The sequence below is a fragment of the Paroedura picta genome, chromosome 12, assembly GCF_049243985.1.
Source record: "Paroedura picta isolate Pp20150507F chromosome 12, Ppicta_v3.0, whole genome shotgun sequence".
Taxonomy (NCBI): Eukaryota; Metazoa; Chordata; class Lepidosauria; order Squamata; family Gekkonidae; genus Paroedura; species Paroedura picta.
Window position 1 is genome coordinate 4,327,824 of NC_135380.1, and position 26,071 is coordinate 4,353,894.

General features: G+C 50.7%; 2 protein-coding genes across 2 annotated transcripts; both read left to right on the top strand.

The window, feature by feature from the left end:
* Nucleotides 1-9,748: 9,748 nt before the first annotated feature.
* On the top strand, nt 9,749-13,278 carry LOC143821831 (TLC domain-containing protein 5-like). The gene is made up of 2 exons (XM_077306228.1): nt 9,749-9,947; nt 12,614-13,278. The coding sequence occupies exons 1-2, from the start codon at nt 9,749-9,751 to the stop codon at nt 13,141-13,143; spliced, it is 729 nt and encodes a 242-aa protein (XP_077162343.1). The 3' UTR covers nt 13,144-13,278.
* A 3,266-nt stretch (nt 13,279-16,544) lies between these two features.
* On the top strand, nt 16,545-24,558 carry LOC143821668 (TLC domain-containing protein 5-like). The gene is made up of 4 exons (XM_077305873.1): nt 16,545-16,663; nt 17,644-17,758; nt 18,162-18,361; nt 19,133-24,558. Exons 2-4 carry the CDS (start codon nt 17,688-17,690, stop codon nt 19,669-19,671), a joined length of 810 nt encoding a protein of 269 aa, XP_077161988.1. The 5' UTR covers nt 16,545-16,663; nt 17,644-17,687; the 3' UTR covers nt 19,672-24,558.
* The last annotated feature ends 1,513 nt before the right edge of the window (nt 24,559-26,071 follow it).

Genomic DNA, 26,071 nt, shown 5'->3' on the forward strand with positions numbered 1-26,071 from the left:
AGGAAATATTTGGGGATTTTAGGGGTAGAGCCAGGGCAGGGTGAGTTTGGGGCAAAGGAGAGACCATGGGAGGGATTATTTATAATCCCCCCCCCTGATTTTTACCCCGCCACTCCTGAGAACGCTCATGGCGGGTTAGATCCAATAAAAATTCCCAATAAAATACCCCTAAAAATATACAGCAATATCCTAACAATATCCAACAACCAAGACATATGCTGCAACATAAAAAAAACCCGAAATACCCCCCTAAAACCAGCTCCAGGGGTGGGCATGGAAAACAATCTCAAGTTGCCCGTAGAATAGTCCAAGAGGCGGGTCCAGATCTTCTTGGTGTACTGCCCTCAACCGTGAACCTGGCGGAAGAGCCAGAGTCCGTCCTCCAGAGCAGCCATGATCTCCAAGAATTGTTGGAGATCAGTGGTAGTGCCTGGAGGTTGGCAACCCTAACGGGCTGAGCTGGCAACATTTAGGCGAATTCTAACACTTTCTGGATGGGTGGAATAGGCTGCCTAAGGAGGTGGTGAGCTCCCCCTCACTGGCAGTCTTCAAGCAGAGGCTGGATACACACTTTTCTTGGATGCTTTAGGATGCTTAGGGCTGATCCTGCGTTGAGCAGGGGGTTGGACTAGATGGCCTGTATGGCCCCTTCCAACTCTATGATTCTATGATTCTATGACCAGAGGCTTGGTCTCGGTTGGTTGATTTGCACGGACAATACGATTCGATTGGGACATTTACCGAGATCTGAATGTCTTCAGTTATTTAGGGTTAAGATTTAGACTGTGTTAGAATTCTGTTGTGAGCTTTAGATCCCTTCCTAAACATTTAGGTCTTGTGGCTTTCCGCATCAGCCCTCTCGATCTTCTATCATGCGCGGTGATGTGTGTTCCCCTTTGCACTCACTTCCTTATGTTTATCCATGAGGTCACACCGGCTGGTCGATTGGACTCCCTTTGGGTCACTCAAGGGCAGGGGAGGCTTGATTGCGAATACCTTCGCCTAATCTCACGGGAGTGATTAGCAATCAGAACCCCATGCAAAGTTACTCCAGCGTAAGCCAATTAAAAAATTACCATCCTCCTTCTGATGTGACTCGGCATAGGACCAGCCTTGTGTGACGAGATGGGTCTTCGTGTGACACATTCATAGAAAGCTGCCCGATGGCCTCACTGCACAATTATTAATTGATGTGCTGTTGAGAAATGCAAATCCCAAGGTCATGAATGGCGATTCTTGGGAGTCATGCTCGAAAGGTTGCCTTGGCTGCTTGCAAGACAAAGCCGGAAAGACCGACTTAATGCAGACCTGGCTGGCTGCCTGCCTTGCAGGGCTGTTTGTAAGGATGACTATACAAATCCCTCGGAAAGTCCTCGACAAATGAGCATTCATGTGGCTGTGGTGGCCCTGTGGAGTCTCAACTGAAGCAGAGCAATTAAATCGATGAGGCCTGAGCACACAATTAGGTTCACTGGCCTTATGGATTTTAATCATAGAATCATAGAGTTGGAAGGGGCCATACAGGCCATCTAGTCCAACCCCCTGCTCAACGCAGGGTCAGCCCGAAGCATCCTAAAGCAGTAGGGTTTCGAGGCAGTTAAGCAGCTGTATAGCCTGTTCGTAGGAGCCGAGCCGGGTCAGCTCCCTGGTTAGTGCTTGGATGGGGATTTGCCATCCTTCCGCAGGGCCTGCAAAACGGAGCTCTTCCGGCAGGCTTATGGTTGAGGCTGACCCCCCCCCCCCCCCCTCTACATCTACATCAGCAGTGACCCTTCGTTTCCTGGATACTTCGGCCACCATCAGGTGGGGTGGGGTGGGGTGGGTGGGCTGGGGATTGTTTTTAGGTGTTTTATATATTAGGGGGTTTATGGGGGTTTTACATGTTGTTACCTGCCACAAGCCTCAGGGGAGCGGTGGGCTAGAAATCCAACAACAACAACAACAACAACAACAACAACAACAACAACAACAATGGGAGTTCCCAAGGAAGACCGGGGCCACTACACGGAGGCAGGTGATGCCAAACCACCTCTGAGCATCTCTAGCCCTGAGATCCTTAAGGCAAGCTTTCTCCACTGGGGTTTCATGAGAGCTGGGTTTGATTCCCCGCTCCTCCACATGCAGCCAGCCAGCCACAGTTCTCTTAGAGCTGTTCTCGCAGGGCTAAGAGCACCAGCCTCTAATCTGGCGAGCCGGGTTTGATTCCACTCTCCTTCTCCATGTGCAGCCAGCTGGGTGACTTTGGGCTAGTCACGGTTCTCTCAGAGCTCTCTCAGCCCCACAAGGTATCTGTTGTGGGGAGAGGAAGGAAGCATCTTTGGGATTCTGCATAGTCAAAAGCGGGACATGAAAAACCAGCTCTTCGTCTATTTTCCTCTGCTCCTTTTTATCCTCATAACAACCCTGCGATGTAGGTGAGACTGAGAGTCATTTCCCAATTTGGATCTGGCCCCCTAAACCTTGCCCCCCCCATCCCCTAGGCCTGGCAACCTGACCCCAAGACATTCTGGCTCTAGTCGAGGAGTAAAATGAACCAAGCTGGCGATCCCTGTGTCTTCAGAGAGTCCTGTGGGATTTATTAAAGGCAAAGCAGAGTCAAAACCAGCCCCGGCTTCTCTTAAGCCAGCTTTCAGCAGTGTCGGCTGCGTGCCACTTGATCCCCGCACTTGGCCAAACCTTGGGATCTCTGCGGTCCTTTCAAACTATATGGTAAAAATATTGGTTGGAATCAATTTGTCCAAGAATGTTTTGCTTCACTAAGATTCTGAGTCCCCGAGGAAGAAAGATTATATTGTTGGAAGCGGGCTTAATAGAAACCGGGGCTGGCTTTGAATCTGCTTTGCCTTGAATACAGTCCACGGGACTCTTCGAAGACACAGACATCGTCAGCTTGGCTCGTTTTCGTTTTCGGCTCCTGAGATCCGGCTGACGGGCCCTTGCTGCCTTGAGAGTTGCGGAATGGCATGCTGAAACACGTCCCAGAATCCTCACCACTTTCATGCTTGAGATTCTTTCCATTGTGCTTGCATCAATGTGATTGACATCCATCATGTGCGGCTGATTCACTCTTTGCTCCACTCGTGTGTGTGTGTGTGTGAGAGAGAGACAGACAGACAGAGACAGAGACAGAGACAGAGACAGAGACAGAGACAGAGACAGAGACAGAGACAGAGACAGAGACAGAGACAGAGACAGAGACAGAGACAGAGACAGAGATGCACCAGGCAGGGTCTAGCTGAGTCCGGACGGAGAGATTGCCTGTGGCTAAGGGCTTTGCGAAGACAGGTTCAAACTGGGAAATCTCACATCCCAGATGGGAGAGAGATGATGCTTCCAGATGAATGCTGTGGACAACAGAAGTGTGAGATGACTGGGGCTAGAACGTGGGGGCAATCAGCCACCTTCATGAGCCCCCCCCCTCCCCAGCCAGCAGCTTCACGTGGTCTGATCAGACTTGATTCAAACTGTGTTATGAAAGAAGCCCTGCTCAATGGCAAACGGGAGGGCATGAAGCAGACAGATTTCTATGACATCAGAATCTCGTGGGTGTTCTGGGAGGATGAAGGATCCTGTTGCCAACAGCCCCCTGGAGTTAAGACCTCAGGGGTAGGCCCACCTGATTGTCCCACCAATCAGGGGTCAGGATATCCCACGATTACAATTGCTCTCCAGACACTCTTGCAGAAAATGGCTGCTCAGGAGGGTGGGCACCGTGCCATGCCGCATAAATTAGCCTACAGGATAATAAACACAGTTTAGGATATGGGTTTAATTGGGGGAAGAGGTGAAAGGAAGAAACCTATCAGAACCAGAGGTTGACAGGCAGCTGTCCACATCTCAATTGGACATTGGCATCTGTCTGTGCAACTGGGCGGCGTTTGCTATTGCATAGACTCTGTGACCTAAGAACATCCGAAGCGGTCCATCTCGTCCAGCATCCTGTTTCCCTGTTTCCCTCTGCGGGTGGATGCTCAGGAAAGGCTCGATGGCTAAGGCTGATGGGAAATGTAGTTGATTCGCAAGAGGACACTTCCACCAGCCCTACTTCTCATGTTCTGCAAAACTAGGGGAAAGCAGGGTAGAGCAGCAAGAACCTCTGGTTCCAAGGTATTCCCTTGGCTGAACGCCTCCTCCACCCACAGCAGAGAGGCGGATGAGCCTGCAGAGTAATTACAAGAGAAGGCAGGACCTGGAGATCTCCCAGAATCAGAACCGACCTCCCGGCAACTGGGTGCTTTATATTCTACAGCAAGGTACCCTGCTGAGGCCGCTCCCTTCCGTGACCCCCTCCTTCGCTAGGCTCCGCCCCAAACGACAGGAATTTCCCACACCTGGCAGCCCTGGTAGCCCCTTTGCCTCCATCACAGCACTTCCCCTAAACGGTTCTCCTTTCAACGAGCTAAACGACAAAAGGTCAGAAATTCAGGTCTGTTTCTGCCATGTCATTTTACATTGCTTTTTGTTGGAAGCTGCAAAACCTGCAGCATGCATGATTCAGCATCATAGAAAGAACATCCTACAGCGCAGGGGTAGTCAACCTGTGGTCCTCCAGATGTTCGTGGACTACAATTCCCATGAGCCCCTGCCAGCATTCGCTGGCAGGGGCTCATGGGGATTGTAGTCCATGAACATCTGGAGGACCACAGGTTGACTACCCCTGCTACAGGGGGCTTCAAAAGTGATGTGCCGTTAACATAGTCAGATGGGCATTTCCTGGTATTTTTTCAAATCCTCTCCAGAGGAATTGATCTCTGTCACCTGGAGAGGAGCCATAATTCCAGAGGAACCCCCCACCTCCCACCCGGAGACTGGCCTCTTTTCTTGGTGTCCCACTGAAAGATGGGGAGGAGATGGGCATGGTTGCCCTCTTCCTGATGCAGCTGCATCCACATCAGCATACGTTCTTCGCACAGAAATTCCTTCAAGGTAATCGCGAAAGAATCCCGTTTTACTAGCTTAACGACTGATGGGCAGACCTGGCTGTCATTAGCAGAAGTGCAAAGGCCCAGTGGTCAGAGGGTGACCTGCCCACACAGAGGGAGATATAAGTCACACAGGTTGGAGGGAGGTGAGCTGTAAGCTTCCTGGGACACAACTGTGTGGGGCAAGTAAATGGTTTCCTCTCACTCGGGAGGGGAGGGGAGGTGAAGAGGGTCAGCAGCCGGCCTTTGGCAACACAGACTTGACCTCAGGAGGAGTTTTCCAGAAGGTCTTCAGCTGGACTCAGTTCAAGGATATTTGGGGATTTCATCGTCCTCCCTGCTGTCAAAGAATCGGGTGAGTGTTTGAGGAATTTCACCCTTTTCCTATTTGCTTCTGTACATTGTCAGTTCAATGTGAAATTGCCAGGGATGAGAGAGGGGCAGAAAAACAGAGGGGGACTGAATTAGGAGTGAGCAGACAGACCTAAAAAGGACCTTGACGTATAGGGAATTCCTTGCTAGTTTACGGGACTTTGGCAAGCAGGGTGTGACTCCCTACTGAGCAACATCCTGGCGGAAAAATCGCAACTGGGTTGATGCATGAATGAAGTGGATCCTCAGATAACAGGAGCACACAAAGAAGATAACAGCAAGAAAAGAAAAGAAAAAAGATTCCAGTGGGTAGCCATGTTGGTCTGAAGCAGCTGGACAAATAGTGAGTCCAGTTCATCAAAAAAACAAAAAGCAAAAAAGTTTGCGTGTGCATAGACATATGCAATAATAAATAATATGTAAATTAGAAATCCTACATCCTGTTTATTAACCAGTCCTTGCAAGCCAAAGGAGAAATTGTCTATCATGCATGCTGAACTAAATGCCAGATTAACAAAGCCTGTCTCATAACTTTCGTTAGCAGCATTAACCAAGTATTATACCGGAATTTTGTTCAGCAAGCCGTGACAGCCTTAATTGACTGCCCTTAAGGACAGTGTAAAGGAAAGAAAAGTGGCCGAAAAAAGAAACAGAACATTGGAGGCAGAAGGGGAGGGGGGATGTCCAACTGGTGAAGAACACATGAATGGGCAAGCTATGGACTGCAATTCAATGCTGCTCTAAAGTCCAAAGCAGGGGTAGTCAAACTGCGGCCCTCCAGATGTCCATGGACTACAGTTCCCATGAGCCCCTGCCAGCATTTGCTGGCAGGGGCTCATGGGAATTGTAGTCCATGGACATCTGGAGGGCCGCAGTTTGACTACCCCTGGCCCAAAGAGTTAAAATTCAACCCCCTTTTGATTGCTTCTCCCAGACCCAGGAAGGGACAGGAAGAAGAGGAAGAGTTGGTTTTTATTCCCTGCTTTTCGCTGCCGAAAGGCGTCTCAAAGCAGCTTACAGTCACCTTCCCTTTCTTCTCCCCACAACAGACCCCCTGTGAGGGAGGTAGGGCTGAGAGAGCCCTGGCAGGACTGCTCTGTGAGAACAGCACTATCAGGGCTGTGATGAGCCCAGGATGACCCAGCTGGCTGTGTGTGGAGGAGGAGTGGGGAATCAAACTCGGCTTGCCAGATTAGAAGCCGCCGCTCTTAGCCGCTACACCGAGCCAGGGTAGGATGCAGAGATGGACGCGATGCAGACAGAGTGATGTTAGATAAGAAGTATTTTGGTGGCAGAGAGCCAATAGGTGGCCGGGAATCTCTCCAGGATAACTGCTCCAGAACTAGGGTAACCCACTGAAAAGGCTGATGGGGGCTGGAGAATCGTTGCTTATTGTGGCCAGGGGGTGGCGAGTTGAAGCCATTTGGAGTTGCTCTGACTATGAGGGTGGCCAATTTCCAGGTGGGACCCCCCCCCCCAGAATTAGTTCAGCTGCACACTAGAGAGGTCAGTTTTGGAGGGTGGACTCTATATGGCACAGTACACCTTTGAGGTGCCATCCTCAATCTGCAGGAATTAAGGCACATACGAGACCAGCATTGGAGCCAATCAACAGAAGAAGAAGGAGGAGGAGAAGGAGAGGGAGAAGGGAGAAGGGAGAAGGGAGAAGGGAGAAGGAGAAGGAGAAGGAGAAGGAGAAGGAGAAGGAGAAGGAGAAGGAGAAGGAGAAGGAGAAGAAGGGGAAGGAGGAGGAGGAGGAAGAGGAGGAGGAGGAGGAGGAGGAGGAGGAGAAGAAGAAGAAGAAGAAGAAGAAGAAGAAGAAGAAGAAGAGCTGTTGTTTTATACCCTGCTTTTCACTACTCGAATGAGCCCCAAGGCACCTTACCTTTCCATTCCTCTCCCCACAACAGACCCCCTGTGAAACAGGTAGGGAATGAAACCTCCACTCCTAACCACTGCACCATGCTGGCTCTCAGGGGAGGGAAAGGAAGGACAGGATCAGACCCTTCCTAAGCCTGCCCTGCCCCAAACCTCTGCTTGGCTCAAGGCCCAGCCTCTGCGTGGGACGAGGCACGTGGGTCCCCATCTCGGCTGTTATGTAAGCAGCCCGTGTTTCTAATGGCCGATAATTCTGGGCTCTCATTATGTCGTGTGAAGCTCATTCAGGCAATTAGCTGTGTGGTTTTTTTAAATGGCTGATCTAATTAATTAATGGCTGGCTGGGGGCAAGGCCTCGGCAGGATTCTGAGTGCTGAGTTTCTCCGAACAAAGAGAGCTGTAACTGATGAGGTCACATCCTAAAATTGCTTATGAGTGCTGCGATGGCAGATTGTATCTTTCCCACTTTCCGTCTCTTTTTACATTCTCCACCTCTCATCATCTGTCAACCATCTAGCATCTACCAGGGGTAGTGAATGCCTGGCGGGGGATCATGGGAATTGTAGTCCATGGACATCTGGAGGGCCGCAGTTTGACTACCTCTGATCTAGGCTTTTTACCCCACTTTTCTGCCTAGTGAGAATCCCAAACAGCTTGAGACCCAGCATAGTGTCGTGGTTAAGAGCAGTGGCCTCTAATCTCCAGGACCGGGTTGGATTCCCCACTCCTCCTCCACATGCAGGATGCTGTTTCCGTTGGCTGCAGAGGAGAGGACACACAGTAATGGGTTTAAACTTCAAGTACAACGATATAGGCTAGATATCAGGAAAAAGTAGTAGTCAGAGTAGTTCAGCAGTGGAATAGGCTGCCTAAGGAGGTGGTGAGCTCCCCCTCACTGGCAGTCTTCAAGCAAAGGTTGGATGCACACTTTTCTTGGACGCTTTAGGATGCTTTGGGCTGATCCTGCGTTGAGCAGGGGGTTGGACTAGATGGCCTGTATGGCCCCTTCCAACTCTATGATTCTATGATTCTATGCAGCCAGATGGGTGACCTTGGGCCAGCCACAGTTCTCTCAGTGCTTACTAAATTTTTAAATCCCTATTCCAAATTCATAAACAGTGAAAATAAAAGGATTAAAATTTCCAGAAATGGGGGGGGGGAGCAGTTAACTAGCCAAGGATGTGAGTCATTGTACTCTTTTTTTATGTCCATTGATTTAAATTGCATTTTCCAGGGATGACAAGTGGGGTAAAACTACTTAAGGAAATAAAGCCCAAATCAGCACATATCCAATTAAAGTCAAAAAGAGTAAGGAAATGGAATGAAATAAAGGACAGGCATTCCTCCATGCTTTTCTTTTTATTCAAACAAAACCCTTTGGGGTTTGGTGAATTCACTGAGCATCACACACGTGGGAAGGAATGCGCATTCCCTAGTCACGGCGGTACAAGAAGGTCAGAAATCCACAGCAAATTATGAAAAACAGGTGTCGTTTCCACTAGTCTCCAAATTTCAGCTTTTTGGGGCAGCCACTGCACTGCGTTCTGTTTGGTGACGTTGCCTGCTGTGGGCAGTGACTGAATGACACAATTGCTTTTGCAAGAGCAGGGTTGCTGGGGCAGAGAATCTTTTTCCAGGCTGAGCTTTGCATTCTTTTGCTCGAGGAAGGGTGTTTTTATGAGCCTAATATGATGCGGTTTTACAAGACAAGTGACTCGCCAGATTCCGGAACTACACAGAAAGAGAGAGAGAGAGAGAGAGAGAGAGAGAGAGAGAGAGAGAGAGAATTAGGGTTTAACCAGTGACTCCCTTCAGCCAGAGACACTGCAAATATCTGTGATTGTTTTGCATCCCAATGCAAAACTGGCCTATTTAGAATCATGGCATTGGAAGGGGTCACACTGCTTAAGTTCTGAGATCTGACAAGATTCTGGGCCATCCCGGCCAAGGCTTTATGAACTATGCTAGGGGCTCATATATAGAGGTCAATAACCTGGCTTGTGTGAGAAGCATCCAAATGGGCAGAGTCCCACCCTTCATTCTGCAGACCACCAAGGTTTCAATTCAGCAGCACCTTGAAATCAGCAGATGTTCAGGAGTACAGGCTCCTTTGCCAGATCCAAACAGGAATGGAGTCCTTATATCCAGCCAAGAGATGGGACCTCCCTTCCTACTTGTATGTGACAAAGGGAGTTTTGCCTCTCCGAACTTTATCATATGTCAAAAACCTTGTCAGTCTTTAAGGTGCTTTGGAGAGCAGACCCTATGGCAGGGGCGGTCAGACTGTGGCTCTCCAGATGTCCATGGACTGCAATTCCCATAAGCCCCTGCCAATTGGCTGTGCTGAGAGGAGCTTGTGGTAATTGTAGTCCATGAACATCTGGACAGCCACAGTTTGGCTCTATGGTTTTATTTCCAGAGGAGGACCGTCCACTACTCAAACGCCACCCTCCCCAGGCTCCAGCCCCACCCCCCAAATCTCCAGAAATTTTTTAGCCTTGAGTTGCCGACCCACATTGGGTCTCAGTGATTCACCGCTGGATTAATCCTCCTGTCCTTCCTCTCTCGATTCAGGAATGATGTTCTTCATCATTCTGCAAGTGTTCTGCAGCCTCCTGACCTGGCTGTCGTTCTACAGAGGCCTTAGGCGGTGGCAGGACCATCGTGCCCCGGAATGGAGCTGCCGCCTGGTCACGCTGGCCCACGGCCTGATCGTCACCTTCCTCTCCGGCTACATCGCTCTCGTCGACGGGCCCTGGCCTCTGACTCATGCAGGTACGTAATGGGAGTCCCACCTTTGGGGGGTATGGAGGCCCACAAGCAGAGGATATGGGGGCATGGCCTGTGTGTGGACTCCAAAGCCGGCTGGATGACTGAGGCCCTAGAGCAGGGGTAGTCAACCTGTGGTCCTCCAGATGTCCATGGACTACAATTCCCATGAGCCCCTGCCAGCAAATGCACAATCCCTTCTGCCCACCCACTCACCATCTGCTTAAATTCACAGAATCAGCATTTCTGTCCATCTAGCCTCATTAGGATTCTTTAGATGTTCTTAGACGTTACAATAGAAATGTGAAATGATCTAAATTCGAAGTTTTGAAAGTGTAACCCAAAATCAACACTAGTTGCAGCTCTAATGATTGGGGCTTGGGACTCCTCTGACCCCCCCTCCCCACACAACATCTTGATTTTTATTTATTTGTTTGTCTGTTTGTTTGTTGCTGTTCACCTGCCTTTCTTGCCCACCAGAAATCCCTCTCCCCCCCTCCCCCAAGCCCCACCGTCCCCAGGATCCACCCCAAAAATCTCCAGGCATATTGCAACCCAGAGTTGGCACCTATGATTCTCAGGAGCTGCTTTGGGGCAGAACCTGTCACCCCCCCCCCCGCAATACTCTCGGAACCCCCCTGCTCCAGTCTCTATGGTTAATACTACCCAGCTCCCAGAACGTCACAAGGTGCCTGCGACATTGCGCATCCCCCACCCCAATTTTCTTCCGCTGCTCGCCAGAACAAGTGCTGGCAATGGAAAGGTGGGGGTTTCTCTGCCCACAGCAGGCAGCTGGCCCCCTTCCCTTGAGGTCTCACGCTGGCACCTGATCGAGGGTTCCCGCCAACATTGACAGCCCAGCCTTCCTGCCCGCTCCCCTTCCTTTCTGAGTCCCTGCAACTCACCTGCTGCTTGATCTCCCAGCCTGCCACAACCGACCCTCCTGGGACGTGGCAGGCACCTTCTTCACGCCCAAGTTTCTGGTCCTGGTCATCTGCCTTGAAAGCAAGGCAGAGAAGCTGAAGGGTAGAATTCCTAGGGACCATAGGGAAGCCCTATGCAATTCTTATTATATGGAATAATTAGTCAAGTCTCCCAGGTGGTAGATGCAAAGGCAGATACCGGTTTGCCCGGAGGCTTAGTAAGGGCAGCCAGCCAGGCAAAAGGGCATCGTTGACGCTTCCCATTGGCTGTTTACCAATCCCCAGCACAATAAAGCACATTCAGCCATATTGCTAGAGGGGGAAAGCAGGAGGCAGCAGGTTTTATGGACAACCTTTAGATGATGGTGAATCATTTGGAATTTCAACAAATGTTGAATGTCAAGCCTAGTACTGAGAAAAAACAGAGTATTTTGAGCCTTCAAGCTTGACCCAGTTATTGGGGGGGGGGGCATATAGAAGACTACTCGGCATTCAGAGAAATGACAAGGAAGGAATAACCCTCCTGTTTTTAGTGGCAAAAATACATTGTGCTAAATTCTGGACAAGTAAGCCTACAACTGCTATAAATCTGTTCCACGTATTTCTGGTAAGGGCTTGGAGGAGGAGCTGGTCTCATGGCTTAAGTGCCACTCAGCGCTTAACACCCACTCAGGGTGGCTGTCCCGCCTCTGAGTGCCTCCTCCTCCAACCAGCTTGCCTGTCTGTCCAGCAGCCAGCCAATCACCTTCTGTCTCCCACCCCTGACCACCCCCTCCTCCTTTTCTCTGAGGCTTGGAGGCTGCAGATCCCTGCTGTGTGAGAGCTGCCCCTGCCGATGACAGCTGCCTGCAGCCTCTCCAGGTCCTGGGGGGAGGAGGAGTTCATCCACAGAGTCCTTCCACCCCCACCCCCACCCCTAATCTAGCACCCATTGTATTCCTGAATGCACGAGCTTGGCCCCTAGTACTTGATATAAGATATGATCTATTCAGGTGAGTAGTTGAGTATGATTATTCTGGAGACCTTCAAAAAGGATGTGGCCAAAATAGAGAGGGTGCAGAGGAGAGGAACAAGGATGACCCTAAGAGGAAAGGCTGAGGGACCTGGGAACGTTTAACTTGGAGAAGAGGAGGCTGAGAGGGGACATTGCCGTCTAAGTCTTGGAAAGGTTGTTAGAGGAGGGCAGGGAGTGGTTCCTGTTGGCAGCAGAGGATCGGACCTGCAGTAATGGCTTTAAACTATGTGGAGAACAGTACTGGCTAGATATCAGGATAGAGATCAGCTAGAATAGTTCAGCAGTGGAATGTGCTGCCTCAGGAGGTGGGGAGCTCCCCCTCAATGGTGGCCTTCAAGCAGCGGCTGGACAGATCCTTCTCATGGATGCTTGTGGGTGGGTCTAGATGGCCTGTAGGACCCCTTCTAGCTCTATGGTTCCAGTGTGTATAAAGTGCTGCCATCGTGGTCTCCCATCCAAATGCTAACTGCAACTGACCCTAAAGCACATTGACGGCGCACAATCCGAGGCATGTGAAATTAAACGTCCTGGAGGGAATGAGGGCGGGAGGGTTTTCAAGGAACAAGAAGTCTCCAGTTGAGCCAATCAGGGCATCAGAGAAAATAAAACATTTGAGAAAAACACCAGGAAGTTCCTGGTCTAACTATGCTAAATTCGCACGTCCTCCGCCGCCCCCTGCAGGACATTCTCATTATGCCGGTGAATCACGCCCACTGCTTTTCCGTCTCTTCTAGGCCACCCCAACACAGCTCTCCAGGTGTGCCTGATGTGCCTGAGCCTGGGCTACTTCCTCTTCGACCTGGGCTGGTGCCTCTTCTTCGGCAACGAGGGCGACCTGATGCTTTCCCACCACCTGCTTAGCGTGAGCGGCCTGGTGCTGGTGCTGCTGCTGGGCAAGTCGGCCACCGAAGTCAACGCCGTCCTCTTTGTGAGCGAGATCACCAACCCCTTGCTGCAGGTCCGCTGGTTCCTGAGGGAGGCGGGCCGCTACCCCAGCCTGGCGGGCGACGTGGTGGACTTCCTCTTTGTGGTGCTCTTCGTGGCGCTGCGGATCGTCGGGGGAGCATGGATTATGCGCGTGGTCCTGGCTTCGACGCAGACGTTCTGGATGCTGAAGATGGGGGTCCTGGTGATGTACGCCGTGTCCTGGGCCTTTATGCTGGACATCAGCCGGTTTGCCCGGAGGAAAGTGAAGAAGAGACGCTCTGCTTGGCAAAGGGGGGCAGAGCCGCCGAAAAGCAACGGGCATCTGCCCACGTGTTAACCGGGACTTCGAGGGCACCCTGGTGCCCGGCTTAGAAATAATTGTGAGAAATCACACGGGGCATCTTGAGAGGCGCGGTTAGGAGGTCCTGCTTGAACTCTGGGAGGGTCTGGTGGTCCCTGAAGGAGAGTTGAAGCAGGATAACGAATACATGTAGGAGGAAAGGGTTTGGCCAGAAACTCCATGGGCCTGTGAAGCCGACAGATGGGTCGATGCCCGTGTACACACTTGCCCACTGATTTCCTGGACAGATCAGAGTCCCGAGTGAGCGCTGGTCTGGGGCAACTCAGTCTGGTGCCTGGCAGGAGGCCGGGCACAGAGAGAAGGTCACTGCACCCAGCGTGCTGCACTAGAGTGTGACCCAGTTAGGTTTTTGCAGGGTTGTAAAGACACAAATATAAAGCTTAACAAAGCAAATTCTCCAGGTCTGGCTGCAGTTGCCCCCTTATCTAGAACTCAGGCAGAGAAGTTAAGGGAGACTTTGGGGGGTGGAAGACGACAAGACACAGATCCTGCCCTTCCCCTGTACCTAAATCGGTCCTTGGCCTCATTTCAACTTGAAGACAGAGAATGCAGTCTCTGCCCGTGTGCTTGTACGCCTTTAGCATCCACAAGAGATCTACGCCACCCTCACCCCAGTCCTGTTCCCTCTGCCAGGACTATGGCCCACAGATGGCAGGCGTGGGGCAGAAAAATGTGACTTACCTAAGGCCGCTGAGGGAGTCTGTGGCAGAGGCACGATCAGCACCAGGCACTCAGCTCCAACGCCACCCCTGCAAGACGGTGACAGCCATGTACCTTTGGATCATTTCTGTTTGTTTGTGTCCTATTTATTTATTTATATGACCCCTTCCTCCTTCTGAGCTTTCCTTGTTTCATGAAGCTTGGGGCATGTGGCAACAGTTTATTTTTATTTATGTTTTTTTTTAATATGACAAAATGTTCAATAAATTGTTTCTGAGGCTCATCGAAAAAGATTCCCTTGCCCTTAGCAGCTGGGGGGGGGGTGGCTTAACGATGCAACAATGGGAAGAACAGGGCTTCAAAAGGAAGTAGCCCATTTGGATTGTGGAATGAGAAGAGGAAAAGTATGGTTCAGCCTCCCATCTCTTTGGCTAAGTTCAGTTTTTCCAATCAAAACTGTTCTCAGTGTAGGCAGAGTATAAATATGTACAGGAGCAAAGCACCAGCTGCTTAAAGAATAAGATCCTTAAAGAGAACAATCATGTCCCCTCTCCACCTCCTCTTCTCCAGGCTGAACGTTCCTAAGTTCCTCCACCTTTCCTCCCCAGGCCCCGGATTACCCTCGTCACTCTCCTCCACCCCCTCTCCATTTTGTCCACATCCTTTTTGACGCCAATGAGAATGCAATCATTTCTGCACAAGACAATCAAGCCAGGAAAAACGGAAGCTGGTAGGAAAAGAGGAAGACCCAACATGGGGTGGATTGACCCAATCAATGTCAAAGCCCTCAGTTTGCAAGGCCAGAGCAAGGATGAATAACAATAATTATAATAATTATTCTTATTATTCTTTTAATACATTCTTATAGCCTGCCATTCCCTAGTCAGCTCACGACAGGTAACATCAAAAGTAAAAAAAAAAAAACACAATTCCAATACTTACAATATGGAATATAATATTACATTTAGGTTTTAAATTAAAAATTAAAACCTGAGGAGGGAGGTTTGGTCAGTTTTGAGGCGGATTTTTCTCAGATAAACGTTCTCAGCCTTTTTGGGGCACCTTCATTCAGAGGGTCACCATGAGTCAGGAGGAACTTGACACCCCAGAGTACACACACAGGTCATAGAATCACAGAATCACAGAATCATAGAGTTGGAAGGGACCATACAGGCCATCTAGTCCAACCCCTTGCTCAACACAGGATCAGGTGCACTACCACCAGAATAAAAGGATACCCACAAAGTTATTGGCACAACTCCTAAGGGGTAGACCCGTGGCTTGGCACGTGGACTGGGCACTCTTAGCTCACTCCGGTGGAATGTCCTGTGAGAAGGCGCATGGAATCATGTTATACTCATGCGCTCAAACTGCCATCGCAGAATGATGCTCGGACATGAGTCAGGCCACATCCGGGCAGGGAAACAGACCACGCCCCGGTTTGCTAGAAATCGTCTCGGGTAGGGAGATGCAGAGAGAGGGTGTGACAGATCACCCCAGTTCCTCCCAAATGACTGTATGCCAGTTGTCATTCTCTGTCATTCATTTCAGGCACTCCCCTTTGACACGTGGCCCGAAAGTGTCCCTGGCCTGATGACTGCTGGGCTTGGAGAGCTGGGGTCATGGCTAGGGTTGCCAACCTCCAGGTGGGAAACACCAGGGAAAAATGGGGGGAGGGCTGTGGAATAGTGGCTCTGAATGTACTGTCAACACTACCTCCAGAACTGCAAAAGTCATTTCTAAAGCATCAGAAAGACAATCCTGTGTAATCACTATACAATACTCTCTATTTGTGTACAATAGTGTAATACACACAATACAAAAAAAAATAGTTCAGGCAAAAATCCAACAAGTTAGTTCAAATCCCAGTGAGGACCTGGTAGTTATTCCCAGTTCCTCAAGGGAATAAATAACAAATTGACTCAGAATAATTCTCCCCAAAGCGATTTATTACCTCAAATTGTACTTTTCCAAGCAGCACATCGCCCGCTCAGTGATCCAGGGAAGGAAGAATTTACAATCCCATAGGTGGCCGAACTATGGCTCTCCAGATGTCCATGGACTACAATTACCATGAGCCCCTGCCAGCACATGCTGGCAGGGGCTCATGGAAATTGTAGTCCATGGACATCTGGAGAGCCAGTTTGGCAATCACTGGCCTAGTCAGAAGTAGCACAGTACCTGACAGTGGCTCATGGGGATTGTAGTCCATGGACATCTGCAGATTGGCCAACCCTGCCATAGGTTAGCCCCAGTTCTTGTCTGTTTGTTGTAACCTCCAGGAAGGGCCTGAACCTCTCCCAGGATTACAAGCGATCCCCTGCTCCTCTGGAGGGTGGATTCCATGCCATCACCCCCTACAAATCTCTCCCCCCCCCCCCCAAGAACACCCCTTTGCTCTTCCCAAGCTCCCGATCTCCAGAATTTCCCAACCTTTATCCTGCACGGATTTCTGGTCAGTTGCGCACCTGCCCTGCGGACGGCAGAGATCGCTCCCACCCACCCTGCTTTGAAGCACACCTGGCTAGGGTCTCTCCTCCTCCTAGCCCCCCCCGTAATTTCCCGGCCGGGAGGCGGCATCCTCCGACCCCTTTCGCTGCCCCGGTGCCGCCGCCCGCTTGTCTCCGCTCTGGGCGCCGCTGCGATCCGTCCTCCCCACCGGCAGGTGACCCTAAGCCGGGCTGCGCTCCGCCTGCGAGGCGATCACTCGGTGATCTCGGCCGCCCAGCGCGCCGCCTGCCTGGCTGGCTTCCCGGGGGCGGAGGAGCCGAGCGGGACACCGGCCGCGGCCAGGCCGGCCTGCCTTGCTCTCGGGCCCGGCCCCACGCGCCGCCAGGTAACCTCGCCGAGGGGCGCCCGCGCCTCTCCCCAAGACCGCCTCCCGCGGGAGCAGCAGGGGGCGCCCGGGCTCTTTTGCGGGTGCGGGGTCCGCCCGCGGAGGCCTTGGGGGCGACACGGAGGGCGGGCACGGAGCGCGGCGAGCATGTGCAGAGCGCAGAGCGCAGAGCCCGCGGCGCAGGCGAAACGGGGCCAGGGTCCCCGGGCAGAGGCCGCCCGCTCCCGCGAGAGGGTTGCAGGCGGGGGCCGAGGAGAGGGAGAGCTCCTCCGCCGCCTCCCCCGTCCGCTAGGCGAGATCATCCTATTAAACGGATTTGCAGTCCATTCCAGACCTGCAGGAGGAAGTCCTGCCCCGCACAAAGGCCGGGTGATGCCCCCGTGGAAGGCGATGTAGGGCGGGTTGGTGACGGACGCGTTTATTGCCGCCTGTTGCTGGTCACCGATGAACGGGACTTGGGGGTCCAGAGGCGGAGAGTCCCCCTTCAGGGAGCAGCTGGCAGGGCCCACTGGTGGGTTTCCCTGGAGGAAAAGAAAAACAAAACAAAAAAACTAGCCCTGCAGGGAAGGGGATGCTGGACTAGATGGGCCATCGGCCTGATCCGGCAGAACCAGGGAAGGGCTGTGGCTCAGTGCAGAAGGCCACCTGTTCATTTCCCAGGATCCGCAGGTAAAAGGCTCAGGCAGCAGGTGATGTGAAAGACTGTGACTCTAGAGAGCTGCTGCCAGTCTGAGTAGGCGGTACTGACCTTGAGGGACCCAGGGGCTGATTCAGTAGAAGGCAACTTTGCCAGGATTTGACTGGCCCCAGCGGATATTATCTTCCCAACCAGTTGCCAGGATCAAAGGACGGAATGTCAGAAATTAAAAATCCAGTGGAATGGGCTTGGCGGGTCATGAGCGTTCCTTTGGTGTCACACTGCACTCCTGCGCATGAAGGCATCCCACAGGCTTCATCTCCCTTTCTACCTTTTCTTGCAGGGCCTCTCGGCCACTAACACCTCGGGCAGGTGAGCCGAGGGGAGATGGAGGCGTCTGGATTTCCCGACATGCCGAGCAATCTCTGTGCGGGTGAAGAAGTATCTCCTTCACAAAAGTAAGACACTCTGTACATGCTCAAAGGCCTTTGGTCCCTGGTGCCCAGATTTTGGGAAACGATCTCCAGCCCTGAGCGCTGTCTCTTGCCCGGCCTGTTTTCCATTGAGTCTTGCTGGCGCTGTTCAGCAAAAGGCAAGGAGTGATCCTTAGCAGAGTTCCCCCCTTCTGAGCACATGGAACTCAATAGGTCTAGGAGGGGGCAATTCAGTTTAGGATTCTTGTGATGACACGGCAGAGTAAACACGGCAGAGTAGGGATCTGAACCTAGGTCTCTTCTGTCCCGGCCCAACATTCTACGTCCTGCATAGCACAGAGGGTTGGACTAGATGACCCATGAGGTCCCTTCCCGCTCTGTTATTCTATGATTCTATGATTCTTACTTCCTGTCTATCCCGTTACAGCATGGCGACTTCTGTGTTCCTCCGGGTGACCTTCAGCCTGACGGGCTGGTTCTTCCTCTACGTGTGGTCCTGCCATCGGTACAAGGAGCGCACCTACGAGTGGAGCTGCCGACTGGTGACTCTGACGCACGGGGTCCTGGCCACCTGCCTCTCTGGCTACATCGGGTTCATTGACGGCCCATGGCCGATGTCCTATCCGGGTACGTCCTCACTGGTTGCCCTTGGGTGGAATGCCAGTTAGCCGGTCCCAAAAATGTCATTGTAGAGCTAGTAAAACAAGCCAGTTCTGTACAATAAAATCAGAGTCCAGTGGCATCTTTAAGATCCACAAAGATTTATTCAGGGCGTGAGCTTTCGAGGGCAAGCACTCTTCCTCAGACAAAGAACTCCCTACATGACAGTGGGAATATAAAGCAAAAGTTAAATATTCCCACTGTCATGTAGGGAGTTCTTTGTCTGAGGAAGAGTGCTTGCACTCGAAAGCTCACGTCTTGAATAAACCTTTGTTGGTCTTAAAGGTGCCACTGGACTCTGATTTTATTGTGCTCCTTCAGACCAACAAGGCTACCCATTTGAATCAAGCGAGTTCTGTGTACTGGGAAAAAGCCAATATTGCTGTGCCGACTGACAGATCTGCGGTTTGTCCATGCTCAGAATATTACGGACCGCTGTGGTCAACTCATCTCAAAAAGCATCAAGTAGAGCAGGGGTTAGCTTGAAACGTGGCACTGGAGGAGAGTTTTACAGGCCTAAACGCTCCGTAGAACCTAAAAAGACCAACCTGAGGCCATTGTACTTCTGCCACATCATGCAAGACAAGAGTCACTGGAAAAGACAATAATGCTAGGACATGTTGGGGGGAAGAGTCAGGGGGAGTCCTGCCCAGCAGGGCTTCCAATTGGCCATTAGAGACCTGATTGGCTGTTAATTCTCTGAGCACAGAGCCGCCTGACTTCTGTTTTTCCTTCCAGGATCGCCGAACACCCCTCTCCAGGTCCACGCACTGTGCATGAGCTTGGGCTACTTCCTGTTCGACTTGGGCTGGTGCGTCTACTTCCAGGCCGAAGGGGCGCTGATGCTCGCCCATCACACGGTGAGCATTGCCGGGATCGCCGTGTCCCTAGTCCTGGGCGAGTCGGCGGCAGAGGTCAACGCCGTCATCTTCGGCAGCGAGATCACCAACCCGCTCCTGCAGGCCCGGTGGTTCCTTCGGGAGAAGGGGCTCTACCATAGCTTCACGGGGGACGTGGTGGACTTCTTCTTCATCGTGCTCTTTGCGGGCGTGCGCATCGGGGTCGGGGCCCGGCTGATGTACTGCGTGTTGATGTCCCCCAAGCCCAAGTGGTTCATCAAACTCGGAGGGGTGATCATGTATGCCGTTTCTTGGGTCTTCATGGTCAGCATCTGCCGCTTCGCCCGGAGAAAAAGCTTAAAAAAATACCACGCCTGGAGGAGTCGGTTCCACCAGGAGATGAACTCGAATGCCAACGGGCATCTAAAAAGCCACTGACCACGCTCCCCGGCGGCCACGTTCGTGATCTGGCGGTCAAAGGGGCTTGGTCCACAGGCCCCATTTCGGGAGGTGAGCTACAATGGAGCAGCAATACAGTGCAGTGTAGTGGGTAGAGCTTCGGATTAGGACAGGGGAGTCCCAGGTTCGAATCCCCACTTGCTGGGTCAGGCACTTTTTCTCTCCGCAAAGTTTACCTGGCAGCGTTGTTGTGGGGATCGCTTCCTCGTTTGTTGCCCTGAGCTTCCTCGGGGAACAGGGGTGTGCAAACGCAGGAAGTGTCACAGTGGAGACCCGCAGGGTGGGTTTTATCCCTGGTACAACTCCACCAGCATTAGTGAATTTACGTGGTAGAAACTTCCCTGCACAGCAGAGAGTGCTGGGGTGGTGCAGGTGCTACAAACAAAGCATAAAAGGCTAGCTGGCACAGTTGCATTGCTTGTGCTCAAGGAGAGCGCATGGAATGAATGCCCTTAGCCAACGACTCCTCCGTCACTGCCATAACCTCGAGAGGATTTTAAATCACGACCGGTACATTCCTGCCTTTGTGGCCCTGCACACCCAATACGCCTGGTGCGTTTCCCCCTATTTATTTCAAATATTAATTTATTTAGAGAATGCATGTGCTGCCTCTCCAGAACTGTCTAACAGCAGAGATTATTGTTCCTTGGAACCAGAAGGACGGGCCTGAAGTCAGGTTTCTTATCTCTGCCACTGGCTTGGCTAGGCAATCAAAGGTTCCCCCTGGCCCAGCGTCTTGTGTCCGACAGAGGTCAGCTCTGTTCTTCTACAAAGCCCCCGAGTAGGGTGTGAAGAAGAGGATCTTCCCACCTTGCTTCCTCCCAGCATCTTCCGGTATTCCCAGATAGACTGCCTCTGAACGGAGAAGGTCTCTGTAGCAATCGTCACAAAGAGCTACTCCAGAGGCAGGCCTCAGTGTTTTCAGCTTTAAAATTGGGGGGGGGGGAGGTTGAAGGACCCCCCCACCCTGCTCAGCCAGGTCTCAGTAGAAACGGTGCTTTTAGAATAGGTGTGAGCATTGCTCCAGCGGTACACTGCCAGTTTAAATATTATATATATATATATATATTTATTTATTTTTAGTCCTTGTAAATACGTCAGCACCTTTAGGATGCCAGGGTGGCTTTTAGCCCCTGGGTGCTTTTTATTTTTGTATCTAGCCTGCTATTTATTGGGGGTTAGCAACCGTGGGCCAAATCAGTATTAGCGCATCGCTAGGGGAAAGAGGGGCATTTGGGCGGTTTTGCCCCTCCTAATCCCTCTCCTATCCTTTAGATGCCCCCTAAAGTCCCACCTGGAACATCGGGGCTAGACTTTATACATTCCATTTCTGGTCCTTGGGTGCGGGATCTGTGTGTTGGTGATGGGAAGCAGAAACTGCCTCAGGTCCCTGCTCGCCAGCATCGGTCCCGCCCAAGGGTGGCCATGACCTTCCCTTTGAGCAGCTTTGGACCGAGAAGTCCTCCAGCCCTTGGTCTGAGTCCTGGCAAATGAAGCAGCTTTGTCGTCCTTTGCTAAGGGAAGGCGGTTCTGTAACCCCCTGTCTTGTGCCATAGCAGTAGGGTAGCTCATTAGCCCTCTTCCCCATCACTTTATGGAGGGTGTCGTCTGAGGAAGAACCAGGTCACTGTGGCTCAGGAGGGCAGTTTTCCTTTGGAAATGAAAAGAGCGAGTTTCTAGCCCAGGGGTCCCCCAATTTTTCGAGCCAGCAGGAACCTTTTGGAACCCCCACACCGCGTGGTGGGCGTTGCCACGAAATGGTTCAGGATCCCAAAGGTTGAGCCGCAAAATAAATGAAAATTATACCACAAATATAAAGTTCACATTAAGAGGGCCGCAATTTGACTACCCCTGGTCTATGATCATGCCACGTGCAACCACTGTATGTGCAATATTGCACATACCCTAATTCTTTGGGTTTCCATGTTTTTAATCTTCTTAGCAGCACTTTATGATGAATACGTATATTTAAATTTGAATCTATTTTGCTGCTCAACCTTTGGGTTCCTGGCTTGTTCTCTCCGGTTCGGTTTTTGTTCCCTTTTTGTTTGGCGTCTTGCCACAAAATGCCTGCTGCCCCTTCACAACAGCCACACGTAGAAGATCCGTGTCTTGTAACGGCCGCTGCTGCCAAAGCACTGTGGTTAAAAATCGGTACAGTCAATCAAAATCTCGAATAGCCAATCAGAAGCCATTCCGGGCAAACCTTGCCTGTAGCCCCACCCATTTTCTAAGAAAAATTGGCACGCACCATGTAGCCAGTTGCCACAATGCCTACAGACACCTCCCTGGGGACCCTGGTTCTAGCCTCTCTTGCGTCGACTCAATCTGCCCTCAGATCTGTCGTTATGAAGGCAAATAAGAGGAGTTGGAGAGCAAATGCCCTTCTTTACCCTTCTTCTAACATTCCCAACGCCACCAAAAGGATAAAAACAAAAGGGAAACTGAATACAGCGCACAACTGCCCTCTGTGGATTTGGCAATTCTGGGTAGGGCTGCTGGCTCCTGTGTTGGCGTGTCACGGTCCTGATCTTTGCTGCTTAATGTGCACGGTTCAACCCGGAGTAGTTTTAGAGGGTTAGTCCTCTTGGTCTGCGGTAGCAAAGCGAGATACAAGTCCGGTGGAGCCTCAGAAATGGACACGAATTTCAGGGTATCAACTTTTTAAAGACTCAACGCTCTACGAAGAGACTCGTATCTGGAGAAGGTAGCATCCACCCCTGAAAGCTCCCACTCCAAAAACCTCATTGACCTCTAAGGTACTACGGGACTGGAATCTAGCTCTTTCACAGGAAAGGGGGCTGTTGCCACATGCATGCGCCTGCTGTGCATGAGCTCAGGAGCGTAAGTTGTTGCAACTGAAGCATCGCAGACTTCTGAGTTCGTGGAGCACATGATGTTTCTGGTTTTGGGGAGGGGACATCATCTGGGCATGGAATTAAGGGCAGGGAGTTGTGAGTTTCCTGCATGGTGCAGGGGTAGGACCCTGGAGTTTCCTTCCAGCTCTGTGATGTTTTGTAGGATCCACTACAACTGTCCTGAGGCTCTGAGCGTAGAGGGTTTTGTATTCTCCCTTTCCTCTAAGCTCGCAAGGCACTCTGCAGGTGGGCAGGTTCCATCTGAACAATGAGGCTAGACTTTAAACATTCCATTTCCGGCCCTTGGCTGCGGGGTCCGTCTGCTGGCATTGTGAACAGAAACTGCCTCGGACCCCGGCTGGCCAGCGTCCAAACACCGCCAAAGTGTGGCTATGACCTTACTCGGAAAGCCGGGGCGTGCAACAGAGAAAGTGGTGCCCGATCCTTAACTTGGTGTCCACTGGAAAATCCACTGGAAAAGGGAGGTCAGTTGGGCAGCCTGGACGGTTTCCAGCAGCAGAGCAAAATCTGTGATGTAGAGAAGGCATGTAGCATAAAGCACATAATAACTGAAGCCCCTGATTGGGTGGCACATGTGATGAAGGTGCCTCATTTTGCAGGGGAAATATGGAGCATTTGCTCTTTGATAGGTATAATCTTTTTTAAAATCCTTGTGTTTAGCAAAAGAGCCATCTGGGCTGTGCTGGAACAGCTCCCTGACATTTCCATGAGTTGGTGTCAAGAGTTGGACTTATGGGGCAGCAGCCAAGGCCCACAGGTGGGCAAAGAGCTGGCCATAGAGGATGGCTTGTTTGTTCCCAACTGGAAGGAGCCGTTTCCCTTTCTGTGCTGATACAGGTACCTAGAGGGAGTGGAGTGGAGGGCAGCCCTCTTGAGCTTCCTTCAGCCTTGTTGACACAGTTGGGCTGTAAAAGGGTGTGAAATCGTGGTCCTTCACCTCTCCCTTGGGAGGGTGGGTGCATGTACGTGCCCGCATGGAGGGTGGCTGGCTTAACCGTACCACTGGAGGGGTTCTTGAACAGACCCCCCTCCCTGCAAACTGGGAGCCCCAAAGGAAGTTTTTAGAGTAGAGAGCACTGAAAGATCTGATCCACCACAAACCACCAGCAATCACAGACCCTGTAGCGTAAGGATGTAAGAAGAGCCCGGCTGGATCAGACACTAGAAGGCTTAATATGGTCACTGAGCAAATCAAAGATCAAACATAGTGACTGAACCAATTCAGTCAAACAATATAAGCCATAAAATAGGCTAGGTGATACGATCGGGATTGCGAGCTTAACAGTTAATACAGAATATTACCAAGTGCAACAAAACAGATAAAATCATCATATAATTAAGACTAATTAAATTAGGCGTGACCGTAAACTGTATTCCCTAGGTCTTTCCTGATTTGATAGGCCAGCCGGCCATACTTAAGAAAAGCCATGCTGGATCAGGCCATTGGTCCATCTAGTCCAGCATCCTGTCTCACAGAGTGACCAACCAGTTCTGCTGGAGGGCCAACAACAGAGTAGAGAGTCTTAAAACCTTCACAAGAAGTGCCATGCTGGGTCAGACCAGGGGTCCCTCTAGTCCAGCATCCTAAGGACATAAGAAGAGCCCTGCTGGGTCAGACCAGTGGTCCATCTAGTCCAGCATCCTGTCTCACACGGTGGCCAATCATTTCTGCTGGAGACCAACGTGACGGCATAGGGGCCAAGGCCTTCCCCCAATGTTGCCCCCTGGTTGACTGCCTCTGAATGTGGAGGATTCTTATGCGGTCACCTGTTCCTCAGGCTTGGCTCTCGCTGTGCCACCCAAGGCTCCTTTGTGAAACACCCAAAGGAAGCTGCAGTTCCGGAGACTGGAAGGGCTCCCCTGAGGGCATCTTGTTCCCGTGCAGAACAGGGTTCTAGTGGTCAAATGCTGCACTCTGAACTTCTACCAGTGATGGATGTAGCAGCTTGGTATATTTTCTAAAAATAAAGAGATTTTATGAAAGTAAAAAAGTCCATTGTGTCTGTCTGTCCACCTCCCGCCCCTGGACTTTCTCTTCGCCTCAATGATGGATATGTAATAAAAGGAATGCAAAATACAATTCTAGCAACTTCTTCTCCCCGGTTTGGCTCCCACAGCTGAGCACGCAGTAAATTTGCAGCAGAAGCGACCACCGTCTTGCTATTTATATTTCCCTTTTCAATTAACAGCCCTCTTTTTTGAAATGGGTTTTTTTTTTTTTTGCATATTTATTTAAACAGGCTGGTAATTTGTAACATCCTGGCCCGTTTTTGCCTTCTGAACATAGCCCGGTCACCAAGGAACACTGGAGCTTTTTCAAATCGTAGGGGTCTGAAGAAAGACCAGCCCTGTCAGCAAGCTGGTTGCTTCGATCTCAAGATGAGAGAACGTTTCAAGTCCCATCAAAGCTCAGAAAGATGCTTACGGAGCTTGGCTGGGGAGAAAAACTGCAAAGTCTGCTCCGATTCTCAATGAAATCAGAGTTTAGAGGCCAGTGCTGTCTTCGGCAGCCTCATTTGAATTTCAAATTGTGCCACTTTGAATGTTTTGGTCCAGAATACAGATTTTTAAAATGTGTTTTTTGTGCAGGAGAAATGGAAGAATGATCGTTTGGCAGGACAGGCATTAGCTTGTGCCTTGAATGCCCCCCGACATTTTGGATAGAACAAGATTCTTGGGGGATAGTGGAAAACACACACTGGAAGGCTATAAATTCAACCCCTGGAATTGCTGGTTTCAACTCTCTTCAGCTGGTGCAAGAGACAGGGTGGTGTCGTGGTTAAGAGTGTTGAATTAATACCTGTGAAGTCTAGGTTCAAATCCTCTCTTGTGCCACAGAAGCCTAATTTACCTCACAGGGTTGTTGTGAGGGTACAGTAGAAAGAAAGAATGTTCTGAGTTGCTTTGGGTTCCCATTGAAGGTGGGGTATAAATTAATTAATTAAACAAACAAATAGTTGATTGGGCACTGTATGAAGATTTGCCTAGTCCGGGTGCTTCCGGAAGCTCACAAACACAGCCTGTCCTTAATTGGCTTCCTTTGATGTTGGACCCTGCATATGGCATTGGCCTCTGCATACTCTAAGGTAGGATGCCTCTAAACAGGGAGGTTTCACTTAGTTTGCATTTTTAATTAATTAAATTAATTAAACAAACAAATAGTTGATTGGGCACTGTATGAAGATTTGTCTAGTCCGGGTGCTTCCGGAAGCTCACAAACACAGCCTGTCCTTAATTGGCTTCCTTTGATGTTGGACCCTGCATATGGCATTGGCCTCTGCATACTCTAAGGTAGGATGCCTCTAAACAGGGAGGTTTCACTTAGTTTGCATTTTTTTTTTGAAAATTTTGTTTTATTTTCCAAAATGTAGAGTCAATACAGAAAAAGAAAGTAAGTTTCAAATTAAACATTGTAGAGATTTAAAAAAAATATAGAACAAATCATGTTTCTCACAAAATACTTTCTAGATTTTTAGTTACATACAAGATCCCCAGCATAT

Bases quoted from the DNA above. Each gene is read 5' to 3' on its own strand.
- LOC143821831 (XM_077306228.1), top strand. From the start codon at position 9,749: ATGATGTTCTTCATCATTCTGCAAGTGTTCTGCAGCCTCCTGACCTGG. The intron at 9,948-12,613 runs GTACGTAATGGG...CGTCTCTTCTAG, and splicing joins CTGGCCTCTGACTCATGCAG to GCCACCCCAACACAGCTCTC.
- LOC143821668 (XM_077305873.1), top strand. From the start codon at position 17,688: ATGGAGGCGTCTGGATTTCCCGACATGCCGAGCAATCTCTGTGCGGGT. The intron at 17,759-18,161 runs GTAAGACACTCT...ATCCCGTTACAG, and splicing joins GAAGTATCTCCTTCACAAAA to CATGGCGACTTCTGTGTTCC. The intron at 18,362-19,132 runs GTACGTCCTCAC...TTTTCCTTCCAG, and splicing joins ATGGCCGATGTCCTATCCGG to GATCGCCGAACACCCCTCTC.